Raw genomic sequence first — 18,232 nt, forward strand, 5'->3', positions numbered from 1 at the left:
CATCGTTTGCGGTGGTATTGGCTTAGTTAGCCAATAAGTTCTTCTCGTATATTGCCACCGCTAAGGGGGTTTAACGGGTATCCGTAACCGCTCTCGTGGGTACTTCGATTTTCCAATCGGCATCGGTCGCTGAGACTTACTGCTGGCGGAACAGAACAAGACGAACGCGTCCAAACCGTTCCGGCAACGGCTGATCGATCATGCCGCGGGATTAGGCCAACCGATGACGATAACGATATCTATAAATAACCTGACACTCTGATTTTACCCGCTGACCCTGTTAATTATTCGACACTGCTCGACGTTCGAGAAACCCTGAAATTTAGCTATTACCTTCTAAAGCTTTTAGACACTGTCCTCCTTTGAACCTTCTTTAAATCTGTTTCGTGATATACGTTGTCCTTCTATGAATATATTTCCCAACAGTGATTTTATGAATTTATTTTCTAGCATTCTAATGGCCTTTGCCCATTCACGAATTTATTTTCGAACATTTTTGTGAAGATCTATAAAACGATTCAGCTCTTGACTATCTGATCACGGGGAAATAAAACAACCCCTCATAATCCCTTCCCCGAGGACTACAAGATAGTAGTAAATAAATTTCGTTAAGAATCTAGTAAGCCCAGAATGAAAGTAGACGAAGCAGGCCTGCTAACGAACTGTTTTAATTGCAGGTGGTAATCTGTGTTCGTGATCGCGACTCCGATCAGGAGTAGCCATCGACGTACATGAGAGAAGGACATGAACTACTCTCAAGGTAAGATTTCGATTTAGGATGTGTGTATATGCGGGGATAGTTCGCATCGAGAGAAAGAGAAAGAGGGAGAGAGAGAGAGCACGCGCGGTGTCACAGTTTCCATTGAATCAGTCAATCGGCAGCATTGATACAAGCGGCAATATGTATACACAAGACACGTAGTGGGACAGCGTGCACGCGGAAAATTCGTCGAAGGTTTGTCGCCCGTCCGATTTCCGAGCGAAGTCCGGAGCCAGCCAAAGCGAAAGCGAGCGAGCAGAAGCGAGACTGAGGCGAGGCGAAGCAGAAGCGAGTAGAAGCGAGTAGAGCAGAGGCGAGCGGTCTGAAACAGTTCGGAAATTCACTCAACTAATCAAATACCGCTAAAACCGCTAAACAAGTTAGGTTAGCAATCTACGTGCTCCGAATGGCAACTCCGAACTGCTCTGCGGCTGCGAAGCGCGAAAACGCTCGCGACTGCTTCCGCAATCCGCACGCCAGCTCCATCTTCTCCTCCTACGGAATCCCTTAACGAGGAGAAACGACTCGACGCACACGTATCTGATCCCCGTCCAACCGTGGATACCTATACAAGCTTCGTTAACAATTGCCCGTGCCAATATCTCCGGAATTGCGTGACGTTCTTTCCGCCGTTCGACAAATAAACCGAAACGTCGTTAACCGCCGCGCGTTCAACCTCAAGAAACTTTTCCTTTCAAATCGGATAAACTTTCCCGTATTTTACGCCTCCTATACCGGTGATTGCTCCCTCAGAAAAATTAATACACACACACATGCGTGTTCTCTGGCTTCATGTTTCTCAGTTCATCATTTAATACTTTATGCGGGGATTATTCAATGTATTCGTTCGTAGTCGCTTAAAATCTCGATAAAATACACTCTTGTAATTTTTATGTGACAGTACTAGGTCGCGGAACTGAAATACAATGTTCAGAAATTTGTAACATACGAGGCGATAGAGAATTTAATGCCGTGTCCATCTATTTGGAATTTTTAGAGAAACTTTTGCGAAGCACGGACAATTTGTTTTAATTTTATCCGCAGGAGAGAAATAGAAATTTATTTTCATTCTTAATATGTTCAATAGGCTGAAAATGATACAACAGTATTTTTAAATTGCACCTATTCATTTTTGTCATAAATGCATAAAATCCGCTGTCTATTAATTATAGATATGGGTGCTTAACGAAGTTGTGAATCCTCGTAGACCTGTGTCGACATGATTATAAAACGGAGCTTCAGTTTCGATCGCGAAGACAAGCGATTTTAATTAGAAGGCAAGGGTGGCGAGTTCGATTCATGCGAATGTAACAGTTGCTCGAGCGACGCGGGGTTAAAGGCATTAGGAGAAACGTGGCCGGTGTTGTGTCACTCGCAGGTCGGAAAGATAACGTCGCCTGTCAAATATGAGGACAATTAGGGGGAGAAAGATCTTGACGGGTCGACCACACGTGTCTTCTCACCCTCGAGACGAAGTGACCCCGTGGCGGGGTGCTTCGACAATTAAAAACTCGTTCGGTTTACAGGGATGCGTCCCGGGATGCGACCTTTTTTGTTTGCCTATATGGCGGCCGAGAGGAACGCCGAGAGTCTTTTACATAATGGCTTTCCGAGCGAAATTAAATTCTTTGGGGACCGTGCAGGGATCCGAGGTGATCGTCGAACCTTTTCGGAGATAAATCATTGATCAAACTTGAGCGATTCGATTTAACCTCGGCGATCCATAATCGCTCACACACACCATTATTTACTCTTTCATAATTAATTCCTGATATTCTTAAATTGAAAACAGTGGGGAAATTGACGTGGGAAATTTTATGAACGAATTACGTTGATAATGATTTTATTGTGATGAAATCTTGCAATCGTTTCGCAACGATTAATTCCCACCATTCTCCACATTCGCGGAATGCGTTTGAAAATCTGAGGCGAGCGAGAAAGCTCTTGAATTGTACATTTCGAGCCATTAATGTTGCAAACAGGAGCGGCCGTTCACATATTAATAAATTAATCGAACAGACGCGTCCCAATACGTATGGCCGAATTATTAACGGATGTCGTCGCATTAATCGCGCAGTGTCTAATAAATGAGTAAACAATCCTGCGGAGATGCTGCCACGAAATCTCGGAAATTGTTTCTGAAAATTTACAGAAGGGATATCTATTTGAAAATGTCCATTCTACGCTTTCGGTAATCTTTTGAGGAAATTCTGCTTCTTTTGCAATCGCAACGCGCTGGTTCAACGCACCAACGTGTTGGAAAGTCGAGTATAATACAAAGGAACAGGAGTTTCATTTTGAAAATGGCGGAAAGTGGAGCTGACCCACTCCCAGTTAATTTTACACATTCCGAATATAATTCTGACTGTAAGAGCACCGAGAGTGCTCGCAGTTTCCAAAAGAATTGGCATTTCGTTCGGTACGAGGGTGCCGCCGTGTGGCGTCGATATCGCATGATCAATAATACATCCCGATTTGGAATATTGGATCGAGAGAGCGAGAAGGAGAAAAAGCGAAAGAGAGAGAGAGATAGAGAGAGGGAGGGAGAGGGACGGAGAAAGGGAGAGAGCGCTGTCACGACCCTCCGAGAATAACCCCGTCGATCGAAACTTTTCAGGAAACCGAAAAAAAAGCGGGCCGCACGCCAGCACGCTGAATAGAAGGCAAATAATGAATTTAGGCTCTTTTAAAGAAGTTATTGACAGAATCCATTGCTGCCGTTGAATGCATGGCCGACCGACCGAGAAAGTCAGAGCCTCCCTCGTTTAGTGCCACCCCCGCTACATCCCCGGACGTCCATCCCCGCAGCTCCGTAACGTAATTACGAAACTCGTCCTCGAACAGCGCCAAAGGGGTTGCTTCTTTGTAAATTTTTTCCCCTCCCCATCGGCCTCCGTGAAACCGATGTTTACTCGGGTGACCACCTACGCCACAAATTTCGATGGCAGTGCTCTCGCTGTCAAAGGTTAACTCGGTTTATTGTCCTCGCGTGACAATAGTCAGAACTCATTATCCGCCATCTTCAATTAACAACCCCTACTTATCTCCCTGGACTTAATATAGTAACTGGCAATTTTTAGGACAGTTGGTAAATTGTTTCTTATTTTTTAATCAACTAGTTTCTAGTTTTTAAATACATTGTGGAGGTAGCTGAATTCTAATTGAATTGAATTGTAAGTTGTTTTTATTGTGTGAACATTTCTATGGTAGTGGGACTACCTATGGGGAACATTTTAATATATTGTGACGTGCTCCATGTCTCTCGCTCTAACAATAACCATGTTCTCTACTGTAGCTGCGCTCGATGTAATGCTTATAAATTAGTTACTTTCCGCCGCTATAAGATATCGAATGGCTCCTAAGTATTCTCGATGGAAACGTTATAGCGAGGTAAAATAGAATACCTTCAAGCGGATGCTACTGATACTCTACCTCGTGCCGCTACATATAGTCTATAGTCTATAACTCTCTCTCTTTGAACCTTCAAAAAGCTAATGATGTTAACTATCTATTTCAATTACTATTCACAAAACGTTGGTTTTAGAACATATTATATATTGGACAAATTTTAATGTTTGTAGATCCAAAACAAATGAAAATTGTACAAAATTGATTGATCGTGATAGCAAGTTAAAAAAAGTTCACAGTTCCCTCGCTTAGCGTAGCCCAGAAAAATTCGAAGTGTACTTTCACACTTTTTTAAAGTGTAAAAATTGGTTGAGAGATCCAGCGATGGCAAAAGTGATTTCCCAGCGTTCCAACACAACAATACAAACAGAAAACATTCGAATGACTCCGATAAATTGCATAGAAAAATATTATTCAGTTCATTGCGAGAAAGTTCTCGAAGTGTTCTGTGAAAATTAACAAGAACTACATACACGCCCCCGTTCATCGGGAAACAGATTTTTCAAATATTCTAACTGCACAATGAAAATTCATGAGCGCGTGTAAACAAGTCTGGAAAATTTCATAGAAATATACTATTTTGTTTTCTCGGGAAAAAATGGCGAAAGTGCCCAGGGAAAATCGGGTGAAAAAATACGACCACTGGCTTCATCGAAAAGAAAATTTTATCAACGTTTCAACAATGCGAACGACCTCTAAAAATTCATGAAACTAGTTCAAACACGTATGAACAAATTTACGAGGTCTCGTAAAGAGATCTTATTTGGTTTCGCAGGAAAAAATTCGTGAAGCGTGCTCGACAGGAGGGTTTGGAAAAAGGGGATACAGCAGAAGGATCGTTCGCGATGAGCGGCTGGTTGTCGAGCAAACGTGGATCGACAGTTCGATCGCAGCGATCGGTCGGCAGCGACTAATCAACGGCACAGATACCGCATATTAGCGCGAACAACGTTGCGGGCATTCCGTCGGCTCGCGTCGGTCTGTCGGCGGCAGATTTTTGGTGCGGATGCGTTATGGGTCACTTCGGTGCCGGACAGTTACGCGTCGACGTGAACAATCGATGTTAGCCATCAGTTGCAGTTTGCGCGCGGAGCAGTTATACCCGGGACAATTGTTATTGACAAATCGTAATGCCGGTCATCAGTCATGGCGGAGACAGGACTGCTCGCTGCGACAGTGCGCGTCCTCTAGTACGCCTCCTGCCTAGGTGCGTGCTGCGTTTCTACTTGCTGCGTCGCGTCGCGCCGTTCCCCCACCCCTCTCCACACCAAGTGCGAAACACGTCCCACAAAGACCCTTCGACGCCCTATCCTTGATCATCCGAGGTAAACGACGTCAATCTCTTGATAGCGAGCGAGCTGGGCGGACAACCGATCGAACCGCGAACCCGCACACGATGCATTTGCATTTTCATCGCGCGGATACCGCACCTGCTCCACCTAACTGGGACACTAGTTGATTTGCTGCCGAAGAACATCGCTGCAACGGGCAAATAACACCAAAAATTTCCAGTTTATCCTTCCGCTTTACCTCCATATGATTTCTCAAAAAAATATGTTTCACTATTTGTAAATATTTACTCGAGTTCGAACAGAATCCAGAAGGAAAATTGATTATCAACGACGCATTCGGTACTCGGTACGACGCATCGATGTCTTAATAATAAAGTAATGGAACGCAGAGGGTTGAGGTTTAAGCTTAAAGCGTGAAGACGAATACTTTAAAAATCGTAAGCGACCGTGGAGAGAGTGAACGAGTCGGGAGATATTTAATTAAGTCAGCAAATTCTCGGGTTTGAAATGACGAGATAGGAGATATCGGTCCGATAAAATTCAGAGAGTGGTCCGGTATTCGTTTGTAAAATGGAAATCGAGAGAGAGAGAGAGAGAGAGAGGGAAAGGGTGAGGCCGGGGATGTCAGTCGGGTAACCGACAGCGACGAGTAAACGGACATTTAGAATTGTGCACGAGATCAAGCTAACCCCTGCTAAGATGACTTCGCTCGAAGTGAGGTTCGACGTGGCTTTCGGGGTCGGGATATCGCATTATTCCCGACTGAATGGGGTAAATCAGGATCTCGTAGAGTTTCGACGTGGAATCGGCGGTGGTCTCGGATCGCTGATGCTGAGAGGATGAGGATTGGTTGCCAGCGGCTGCCTTGGGAATTCAATTATAGCAACGGAACAATGGCATCCGCGCCGGTAATGAAGGGACCGTCGCCGAGAGGTCATCGGATTACATGGTATTTACAATACATAAGTCGGGGATGGTTGTTGAACGGGGTGGCCTTTCACCGTACCAAACCCCCTCATTTCTTCCTTATTTACCTATTTCATGTTTTTCCCATATACATTATGTATCTAACCAGATCCGTCGTTCACAGTAGTCTATATTTATCTATCGATTTTGCCCCAAATCGTTCATCCCCTATTTATCTCCCCATTTCATAATTTTTGTAGTGTATATATGTTACGGTAAATGCGATTAAACAGGTGATTATATACTAATATAATCACCGAATTATTACATTTACCATAGCATATAGTATAGGTGGAAAAACAATAATTGTAAGATATAAAACCGGACGTCTGACCGCGGTAGACACGGTGTTAATCGTAACAAACACGCGCGAAGCAAATAGACGTAACACTGAAACGTAAACAGTAGTTACCGAGAACGCAGCCACGAGGGAACATAAATTACAGCTCCGGTAACCCGCCACAAAATTACAATTACACAAAGTGCCATTAGAATCGTTCATTCCTGAGCGCGGTAGCGAGTCCGCAGGCTCCGGAGGAAGTTCGAATCACTCGCGCCATTAAGTGTTACAGGTAGAAACAGAATAGTTGCTGGTATTTATTTCTACGCCCCGACGTTTCCTTCTCAATTATAATTTACGGTGGAAGTCAGCCGCAGAAAGGTAACGTCTCGCGGTGCTAACGGATGAGGACGTGCAGCCGCGGCGCCGGAAAGAAAGATATTGATTGCGAATAAGGAAACAATGTTCCCTCCTGCCCCTCGGACAATCCATTACCCATAACAGCATTAACAAAGTGAGTTAACTCCATTCATCTTCCCGGGGAGTAAAACACGAAACGGCAACGGTCTCTCGCGCACGAAAGAAATAAGAAAGCGAGACGAGAGAAAGAGGAAGAGGGAGAGGGAGGGAAGCAGGCTCGCGTTATAATACCGATGCTTTTTTCCCCCGCAAATAGTACATAATGTAGCCTACCTTAACGAGATTTCCGTCGTCCCGTACTCTTTCCGCTTTCCGTAGGGTATCCAGCGTAATTTCGCTGGCGGGCGTACGCGCGAAAGAATGCGAGCATCGTGCGTCGCTGTGTTTTCGACCTGGTTTTTACCCCTGCCACGTTGAAAGATCGTCGTTGACGATTGCCGCCGATGCTGAATGTTTTTTCCCCGTTCCTTCGGTTTTAATTAAAAAAATCCTCGGCCGCGGTTCCGTTGCTCTCTCGTTAGCCAGAAATTCTCACGGCCCTTCTCTCTCTCGCTCGTATTTTCTCTCACCGTCCTCTTTCAATCAAAGCGGGAATAACAGAGCGGCCGCGTGAATCGCGGCTTATCTTGTTTTGCTCGCGCGAAGGGAAGACGCAAGGAAACCGGCGTGAAAAAAAAAGGAAAATATCGTCGAGCCACTTGTGAAATGTGGGACAAGCCAACGTCGATGTATAGGTGCGCGCTATCCGCGCAATCAATAATTAGGATTCACCGTCGCACGCCGACCTGAAAGCCGCGGAGCTCGCCTCCTCTCGCCCAGCAAATCAGACGATGCGAAATTTATTCGCATTCAGGACGAATAAGCCGCGCGCGTTGATACTTCACCCCTCTCCGCTGGATCTTGAAAAACGTATTGAAAGGTTCGTCAATTCCCCCGTATCAGCTTTATGCTGTTCCAGATATATTCAATCTAATCGCCGCCCCGGCAATCAATGTTCCACTTTATTTCCGCTTCTGAACACTGCTTTTCTATGTTATTCCGTGTCTCTCTGCGCTGTTTTGTTAAACAGCGTTTCACCGTTTGCCTGGCCAAATGAAGCTGTATTTCCTCCAATTTTTCAATAGACGCTTTGCACTGTTCGGTTCCTTTTATCTTGTTTTCGAAGTGCTTGGACCGATAGCCTGGAAAATAATTTCCCGTGGGCTTTCAATAGACATTTCATATTATTCAGGCCTCTTTCTTTTATTTCGTAAAATACTCCTGGTCATAGCAGTTCGTGCAATTTAATATTTTTAAAATATTGACACAGTTTTTGTAATTAAATATAGGCATTTAATTGCCTGTGCAATAACGTCATTATACTTTCCTTCCTCTTTTAACATGAAAGGAATATGAATAAACGAAGGGAGCTGTAACAAGACAGCGTTAAAATGTAATTATATGCAATCATTAATTTAAAATAATGTAAACGAATGACGAGTAGCTGCGTGAAAATTGAGTGAAAATTTCATGCACTCGTAGAAATTTTGTTCGGCAGACGTGAATTAATGTTCGTGCATGCATTGTGGAAAAAATCGTGTTTGCAGCGGAGGAGAGAGGGAATAAATAGGTGTCAGAAATTGAATTAGATCGCCAACACGATTCTCGATCGGTGGACAATTGCGCGGGAAGAAATAGGGGACGAGAAAAGGTGAAGGAAGGGAAAGGGCCGGTTGCAGGGAAACCTATTGTGCATCGCGCGAGATGTTTCTCGTCCCTCTCGACCTCTCTCTTTATTTTTATTTTTCAGGGCAAATTTATCGTTCGTTTACTCACAGCTGTAGTAGCACGCGGTAGCGTCGGGAGAAATTGGCGAGTGTCCCCTCGGTTTTCTTCTCGCTCCCTCAACCCCTTCCGCCTTTTTCTCTTTATTCCTCCACAATTCAAGATTTCTGCTGTCCTTCCCGTCTTTCTCCCGACCGGAATGTTATATGTGAGCACGAACATACGGAGGGAAAATAAAAAGACGCAGAGAGCGAGGAGAACGCGACCGAGAGCAAGAGAGAGAGAGAGATAGAGAGAGAGAGTGAAGAAGAGAAAATAGAAGCACGTGAAATATGAAAATAGAAAATAAAATTGTCTGGCGAAAACGTTCGGATTCTTTCCTTAAACGTATTTCGACGCGGAAAATCACTGGCATCGCCGTCATTTCTATCTGCAAGACAAACTTATTTATTACTCTAATGGCGCCAATATTTACCAACGGAAAATCCGCTAAAATTTTCATTCGTTCTCCTTCGACGAAATCCGCGTCTCCCTCGGAAAACCCTCTCTGTTTGCGTTCGCCTAAGTAATGAGTTTGCACGCGGCACGCGTTCACGTGTCAATGATTTCGGAACTTCTTATTCTTCATAGGTCTCACTGTATTACCCAGAATAATTAATTTAACGGTGCTAAATCTTTTCTTCTCGCTACATTATCACAGAAACTATTTATATTTCTCTTCGAAGCTGTTACAAGTAATGGGAATTATATCATTGAATAATATTAAACATATACTTTTGTAAATTGATTCAAATGTTTTCTTTAAAATACGACAGAACTTTCCCTCGAACCTAATATATTTCAGGGATGCCAGCGATCTACAGGGAGGTAGAATGCATCCAGAATAATTAATAGAAAAAGTTCTGCTCACCGTGGCGGGAGGACAATCAGCAGCCAAACAGTTCTTATCCGGGGATCCTCGACGACTTCGGAAAATCGGCGAAGCTCTTTGATGAATTGCAAAGGGGCATCGGTTCGCATACACCGAGTTCGCTCTCCGCGAAACGAACTACGAATTTCAATCGTTTGGCTACTTTGTCTTGGCCGTTTGTGACAGAGACCGCGCGATGTTCTGCTCCGCTCCGCTCCTTGCAGCGTCGTCGCCGAGAGGGTGGAACTTAGCTCAGCCGTGATCCAGCATAATGCGAGAGCAATTTGGTGAATGGAGTTAATTCAATAGAGGTCCTCGAACACGCCTTCGGTTCCTCGCGGGTGAACAGCTTCTGGTGAACGTTAACCTCCACGGAGATAGCGGCGCTTCTTCGTCCGCCCGTCCGTTCAGCGTCTCTGCACACGAATCGGTTTTTGCACGCTCGAGCATAACCGTGCCTAAATCAGGTGTAGCCGGGGCTTGGGAAACGGGGACCGGCAAAAAACCACCCTCTCGCGGTGTCCTTAATCTTGGTAAACATTTGTCGTCCTTGCTGCCTGACTTTATTAGCTTCGATTCTCCTCCGAAGGATTTTGAGGGCTGCTCTCGACTGGAGGGGCAGATGCAATTTGATCATTTCTTTCGGATAAACTATACTGTCTATCTTCACGAAATTTTTTCGACCTATTCTTGCATAGCTGATCTGTGTTTGTGAATTTTTTCAAATCGATACGTTCAAGATCGAAACGAAGGGAAGAATTCCGAAATGGCTATTTCACGGTGGCTGATTTAGAAAACGGGCTAAAGTGACCCAAAGCCGCAGTCTTTATGGCGATATTAATAAGAAGCCTTCGTTTCCGGAATAACCCCATAATTCCTCTCTTTGTTTCATAAATGTTTCCCTTCAGCAGCTCCGCCGAAGATAGTTCCTCACGGAGCGGCGCGTTGGGAATGAAAAGTCTTCGCGAGGCTTTCCCATGAAGGCTGAGGAGAAGTTAGTGTTATTACCGTCATTGAAGGTGTCCGGAAACGTATCTAAAGCGGGGCCGTTAACTTGCCGCGAAACCCACCTAACAATCTTTCCAGAATTTAGCTCCCCATCTCCGAATCGCTGGTTGCGAGGCTGTCTGCGCGGATTTTTCAAACGAATGCGATGTCCACGGAAATGTAAATTTGCGGTGAACGGGAAAACGTTATTCAACAAAAATTCCAATTTCAGCTAGCATTTTCTCTAGTTACTTATTGATGGTGTAATGGGTCGTTAAGTTCCATTTCGAGTTTTCATTTTTATTGCAAACAGGTTTACGTCTATTGCAGCGTCCACGGCAGTGAAAAACCATTCCAATTTTAAAAAGCGTCAAGATATGCATCTTATAAAGAATATCAACGGTTTTTTGTCGATTAGCATAACGTCTATAGTCGGCAGGTTTTATTGTCGAGTCCCACATTCATCGGAGAATCGATGGAATGAATTTAGGCTGGCTTATCGGCCCTGTAATTCAGAATATGTAGCGAGTTTTTACACCGGCTCGACGTTCGGCCTGTGCGCGGTTAAGACGGCCATAGTTTAGGCTCGTAATGAAGTTTAAATGGCGGCCAGCCTAGCGGCAATAGCAAATGCAATAGCACTAGGCCGACAAGTCACGTCACCGGGACTCCTTATCGAATGTACGTGTCGTGCGCGACTGACTTCGCGCACCGGTGACTAAGCTATCCTTTTTACCTACTCATCGTGTCGTGCATTTTTAACCTTGCTGAATTAATGCACACCGTTTCACCCTCGGCTCGATCATTCCTCCGCGAAACAGTCCTTTACGAACGCTAACCACATCTCGCTGCCGTTGGAAAGAAACACTGACCTGCTTATGCGATCGAAATCATGCTAGCCTTACGCTGATTCTTCACTCACCCTGAATTTATTTCTCGAAATAATACTTTTCAGAGGTACAAGCAAATATAGAGGCAGTATTAGCATTTCTTAAATTTATTTATGATTATTAATTCGGGTCACTGTATGCACAAAGTAGAATCGGTTGATCATGGTCAGATGCGTCAGACGATTCCAATGCAACGTAGCACGTGTATTCGCTGCATTTTCAAACTCGATTTCCTCGAAAACGAAGCGTCATACAAAAAAACGTTATTCCTATTTTTCGACTTATTTTTACATGTAGTATCGCCCCCTGCTCGATTCTACCACCCGTCCGGCCACGCCCTGTATAAATCAGTAGCTTTTAAGAAATTAAGAACATTATACAACAATGTTTTTTTTCTGAATTAAGGCATTCACCTTTAGTCTACTATGTAAATACGTTGAAGGTATTAGAATTTTGTTTGCAGCAAATACAGCTGCTCTATCGTTTCCGGCGATATTCGATAATAGTCGGAACTAGTTCGGTCGTCGAAAGATATTTTAGCGACGAGAGTCAGGAGGTGGCCTCCCTCATTCACGCCAGGGCACGTTTTTTTCACTCATTACCCTCCCGCCGGCCGTCGCCTTAATTTCTCTTTGCCGTTCACCCTCTTTCGCAGCGGCCGACCTTCCTGGCCGCTTGACCATTATTTACACCTACCCCCGACACCCCCGCGCGTACCAGCTCGATTCTATCCCAAGCGTAAATAAATGACCCTGTGATTTTTAATTGGACTCGACCGTGCTCTCGCGTTCTTCAGAATAAACGAGCTGACGGACAAATAAGATCGCAACAGAGCCTGAAGGAGGCCAAAGTACTGTCCGCCGATTTCCCGTTCGACTTTCCTCTCCTCGAGGCACTACGACCCTTAAAAATACCCTGCGATCGCTTTATAAAAGTCCGCGAATGTCCAACGTGATTTTAATTCACTCTAATTCTCGCTCACTTCTTCATTGAATAATTCTACGTTCATTCGAAATCGAACAGAATTTTTTAACTCGTACATTTTTTTCACAGTAAGGCAGCGGTAGTATTCGGTAATTTTCTGTAATTTCTGCATGCAAGTCGCGTTCCGGATCCCATTTTCGGGCGCGGTCTGTACACAAGCGACTCCGTAAGAGACGAAAATGGTGAATGAGCTTCGTTAATAGATTTCTCGTCTGGCCATCGTTGCCGCCGCATCAGGAGACATTAACGTTTGAAATCCGAACGAGATCTTTCGGATTACACCGCTCTTCACTCTGCTGATTTATAATAAGACTGGTGGGTCCCGTCGGGAGGGAGGGATGGAGGGAGGGGGTGGGTGGCACCCACGGAAATCTCGGGGAAAGTTTTAATTACTCTCGCGTGGCTGGCAGCATTCTTTTTTCAGCGGCGTTCCGTGACGCGTAGCTACTAAATCCATGAAAGTTGATCACGCTCAAAGGGAACCGAGAAAATGCCTTTGAGCAATTAACGTACTCGTAAGTAGAGATATATCCGCTACGTGAAAAAGCTCGTTTCCCGTTTCGCCGCGCTCGCGCTCGTGTGTTCGCGGAAGAGAGCTTCTTCGTTGCTTGGTGTCGATGGGGGTGGGCTCGTGCCCGCCTACGATTCCGTGTATCGTTGTCTCAAGTGCGCGGAAACCTCGGCCTGTGTACGCGAAACTGGGTCGGAACTCTTCCTCGCTGGCTAATCTACAGGCTCGTTCATATTTCATGACGGACGATCATCGTTTCCCGCGGGAAAATCGCTCGCAACAGCAGGAAAAAAGTTTCTGCGCGAAAATCGCCCGGAAAAATTAAATCCTTCCTCCGTTCGCACCTCAAATTTAACTCGGCGAAGATACCTGTGTGTGTCGCTTAAATTTATACAGCTGTAGAAGAAATTTCTGACATTAATTTATTTAGAGCACACTTTAGCAATCGCGACACAAAAAAATAATAGAACAGGCAAGATTGAAAACGAATATGAATCTGAAATTAATTCGTGGAAGATGAAAATGCGTGACCGGAATTAATACCGTGGAATTATTATTTAATTGAGACGGGAACGAACTGGAGCCGCGAGTAGATAGTTTGTAATTTTCTTAATAACGGATGGCAGAGTTATTAACAATGGGAATATCGTGCGCAGTCAAAGTGTAACGCGGACAGGCGGGCCGTGCGCGCGAATAAATTTGTTTAATAATTTTCCGCAGAGGGACCTTTGATTCCAGTAAAATAATAAATCAGAGTGATTTCGAGCTGTCCGGTAGTTGCAGTGTTAATTGGTGATTTACTTACCGATATATATATATATATATATATATATATATATATATATATATATATATATACCCGGGGATAATAGGAGCATCACGTAAAATGTTGAAAGTGCAATAAAATGTTTCGAGCAACGGGGTATTCCGGGTGCAAGGTGCAACGGAATAAATTGACAGCAAACGATTCCGAGCTCCAGGGCCGGCTATTACACGATTACTGTTAACGTTTCGTGTCCAGTCACACATTGTTATCTTTTATCCTGCCCCCTGGACATTATCATAAATGTGCATCGCTTATGTAATTACTATTTGCGTTCAATAATGGACAAATAAATACCACGGTCGCAACAATGCGCCGTCTAATTGCCGCCCGATAATAGGTTAATTTATCTGGTCGACCGGCATTATCGGAATCGAAAGTAAAAATTCCACCGTTCGAGCTCGAGCATCTGCAATAATTCGCACTTGCAATTTCTAGATTAAAAATAACATTCCTCTCTCGGCGTCTGCAAACCAATTTCCACTCACCGTTTTATTCGAACTGTTATTTTCCAAGGAGACTCTTTCGGAGGAAACGGTGTTAATTAATCGATCACGCTGTTCCGCGATCGACAGGACAAACAATGGAGAAGCAACAAGCCTGAACCAGGGGAATTGTCCAAAGAATTGAAACGCGGGAGGCGGCCATCCGCTTTTCGCGTTTGAATTGCGAAAGACAAATCACGCTCGCGGGCCGCCCCCGTGCTTGTTGTTTGCTCGGTGATTTTCCGAAACGAACCGTTCGAAATCAATCTGCAAAAGCATTACGCATTAGCCTGCACTGATAATGACACTTCGGTTTCGCTGCGTCAACTTCAGTTAATTGATTCGTGCTAGCTCGCTCGACTATTGTCACCGTCGACGAACACCGAGAGCACACCGACCTCCACCATCTCGCGATCGCGCTCCCTCACTCCGCCTGCTTTATTACAATCTGGGTTGCGTTTAGTTGCCGATCGTACCATTTAATTACGATCATGACACAGGACAAGCGTCCGACATTTTCCGTACTCCCAAACGATGCCTGCGATATGTGCCCATCATTATGAAAATGGTCCAAGTCAAAATTAGAAACTGAGTTTATCAGTTGTTTCACATCACGTTATTTTAAACTGAATTAATTCGATGTAATTTTTACGATATTGTCAAAACATGGAATTCATTTAACGTTAATATCATTTTCCTTTAAATATTTCGAAACATGGAATAACAAATTTGAGGTGAGAAAATGTACACATATTTCTGCAGGTAATTGCACGAGCAAGACTTTTATTTAAGGAATCTAGTAATGAAAGAAAAGTAGTCAACTACTTTGCGAATACTATGTGGAGACACTAATTTTGTGGATGGTTTGAAAGTATAAGCGAGAAGATGATCGCGCAGGAGTTAGGCACAATTTTGGGAAGTTAGAGGACTTAGGTGGCGACACAGTTTCGGAAGCCAATCACGAGCCACCCCATTAAATTTTCCGCTTGAGAGGTGTCAAACTTCGTTCCGAGGCCATTCATATATTATTCGACCGGTGAAAAGCGGCCGAGAAATCCAATGTGACGAGTTATCTCCGCATTCTGTTCTAAAAAAATTGCACCGCGCCACGCTCTCCGTACTATTCATAACGAACGAGCCGCGCTTCAAAGCTGCGAACCCGGGGCTTTCGATCGTCCGGGAACATAAAAGCGACCCCGTGGGACAATGTTCGCGGCGAGTCGGGCCAACAAGAAATTCAGATCACAAGGCATACACCCGTAAATCACGCCCCCGGCGTTGGACATGGAGACGTTAATAACAAATGCGTTCATCTTCTACGGTTCAAACCAGTTGCATTTCTAAATGAAAACGTATGGCCATTCACACTTCCTCATCAAAATGAAAAGGAATATCGCAATTTATGTCGCTGAACCGAACTTAAAACATTCTCTTTTAACGTTTTGACAGGCACTCGCGCAGCCTGTAAAATTCTACAATAAATAAACATTGAAAAGTTGATGAGATACTCGATACTCTCCCAAGTTTCTTGCGATGATTCTACAGATCTAATTACTTTATTTAATCAAGTCAAAACTGAAGAATTCAAAGCTGGGATACTCGATGCTCCCAAGTTTCTTCGGATAATTCTAAAAATCAAATTGCTTTGTTTAATCAAGTAAAAATTAAGAAAAGTCTCGAGCTGAGATACGGGATACTCTCCCGAGATTCTCATGTTCTGCAAGAATTCATTTCTGAATTCTGTCGCTCGTTTCTAGGTGACACAGTTAGTTTGCGTTTCTTACGAGTCTTTTGATGTGGTTGACGAGTATGTATCCAGCTGATGAAATCGCAGCTCCTAGAATCCGGGTTCGCGAATCCCCGCTAAAAAGGCAACAAACCGATTCGATTTAGCGGGTGGCTCGCGCGATCGTTCTTAGAATTCGACGTTCGCCCGGCGCGGCGGTTTTCGATCGGATCTTCGGGATCCCGGGGGCGTTTACGTGGGGAAAAGGACAAAAGAGGGATGCTCTCTCCACTGACCCAGATAGCCACGTGACCCACGTATCCGATAGGAAGCGACGCGGTGCCGGGTAACGGCGAAAAGAGAGGACTAGAGAAATAGAGATGAGCGCAGGTAGAGGTACACTTGGCAATCTGCATATCGATTTCCGGGGGAAATACGTTATTCATGGGGAACGGAGTCGTACGTCGTGGAAACAGAAGCTGATACGCGCGATAGCGATACGCCGGGGCCATTTGAATTGAGACCGACGACGACGAGACACACCGTCTTTCCCCCTGACAGAATGGACTGACGAAAGAAATGTAAAGGGTCGAGGCACCGCTCGCTCGGACCGGCAGGCAAAACGGGGAAATTTCTTTAAGCGCCACGATGCTGATTTTTATTCTCCCTGCTATTTTCCGTGATCCAGAATTTTTCTAGAACCTTCATAGAGCTTAACGGTAAAAGTCGCACGTTACGTGATCATAAGATGACCGAAACAAATTTTTGTTTGCTCATTCTCTAGCAAACTAGTCGGTCTAACATCCGGAAAAAATTCAAGTGCTTTGGAACAATTTGAAAAAAGTTATGCGATTTTTAAGAGTGTCCACTTAATATTGTCCTCCACAGTACATTTAAAGACAGCGAGCTCAAATTACGAGCAAACATAAACACTTTTGTGGTGTGGTACAGCGCGAAATACAAATTACTAATAGTCCCGCGTTCGCGCTAACAACCTGGAACAGTAAAAAAAGTAGGTGGCAGACGGAGGATTAAACACAAAGGCACAGTAATTTTTAGTGGCGCAGAGGAATTTCGTGTACGAGTACGCCAAGTTCGTAGATGTAGAATTGTAGATTGTGGTGAACCGTGATCTCGGCCGGTTAATGTAACAAACAGGGCCCAAAATGTACAGGAGCGGAGAATGCAGAGTTGACGAATGCGATGGACGCAAAACGTTTCGCCGCTTCAGCTGCGTGCATGAGTAATGACAGTTAATCGCGCGGTACGCAAGGTACGCGTTTACACGAAAGACAAATTGATTACACGGTGGCAATTTATCAGACAGGTTTGTAATAGGGTCACTTGTCTTGTTCTTGTTCGCTCCGCCTTGCCGGACGCTGTCGCCCGGAAATTGTCCTTTATGCGCGGCCATTCGGCGGCCTCGTGTACTGTGAAATTTCTGCTTCCTCCCCAAACTGCTTCCTCCATTAGATAAAAACTCTGACACGTACACGATTCTGCTTAATATCGGAGACAAATCGCCGGTTGGTTCAACACGCTGCCACTACCACCGCGCTAACTATTTATTCCCATTGTTCGCTTCACGATTGAATTCAATGTTCTTACTGTATTAAATTATTATAATATAATACATATATTCATTTTTGTTATAAATGCATATAAAATCCGCTGTTTAGTCGTCATATTATTTTGCGTGGAATTACATATTATGTTACTGATTTATGTCGCAAACATTTAATCACTAGACTGCGGAATTTATTGCAAGTCTGTGAATCTTAGGGACATCGTCTGGGGGAATAGTAATTATGGACGGCAGAATAAAAATGTTTGCGTATGCTCGTACGTTCTCGGAGTGGTGATTACTTACCGGAACAGCTTCCGGTATCGGAAATACTTCCACGAGACGAAACAGATGAATCTACCTATGCAAGAAGCCAGGAGTGCCACTTCGTCATTGCTTTACGGTAACGGTTATGCTTCTTGAAAGTTTACCAGTTTGCCAGTAACCATAGCATCCCTCTCT

At 44.4% G+C, this 18,232-nt stretch overlaps 2 protein-coding genes and 1 long non-coding RNA gene across 15 annotated transcripts in view; 1 reads left to right on the forward strand and 2 right to left on the reverse strand.

Moving 5' to 3' along the window:
• Positions 1-11,788, reverse strand: part of LOC143213765 (sialin-like) — a 60,529-nt gene extending 48,741 nt beyond the window's left edge. For both annotated transcript variants that reach the window (XM_076433958.1, XM_076433957.1), the window contains exon 1: positions 1-11,788. This exon is cut by the window's left edge. The gene's annotated coding sequence lies outside the window, so the exon portion shown is untranslated.
• Ten-m (teneurin transmembrane protein Ten-m) overlaps positions 1-18,232 on the forward strand; it is a 534,210-nt gene that overhangs the window by 141,446 nt on the left and 374,532 nt on the right. For 4 of the 12 annotated variants that reach the window (XM_076433904.1, XM_076433921.1, XM_076433905.1 and 1 more), the window contains exon 2: positions 678-760. The exons of the other annotated variants lie outside the window; for them this stretch is intronic. In XM_076433904.1, the coding sequence (XP_076290019.1) occupies positions 745-760 (16 nt within the window). In that variant the 5' untranslated portion in view covers positions 678-744. The remainder of the gene's footprint in view (positions 1-677; positions 761-18,232) is intronic. 12 annotated transcript variants of the gene reach the window in all.
• LOC143213769 (uncharacterized) overlaps positions 1-18,232 on the reverse strand; it is a 322,076-nt gene that overhangs the window by 119,981 nt on the left and 183,863 nt on the right. The gene's annotated exons all lie outside the window — the stretch shown is intronic.

This window comes from Lasioglossum baleicum, chromosome 11, assembly GCF_051020765.1.
Source record: "Lasioglossum baleicum chromosome 11, iyLasBale1, whole genome shotgun sequence".
In the NCBI taxonomy this organism is placed as follows: Eukaryota; Metazoa; Arthropoda; class Insecta; order Hymenoptera; family Halictidae; genus Lasioglossum; species Lasioglossum baleicum.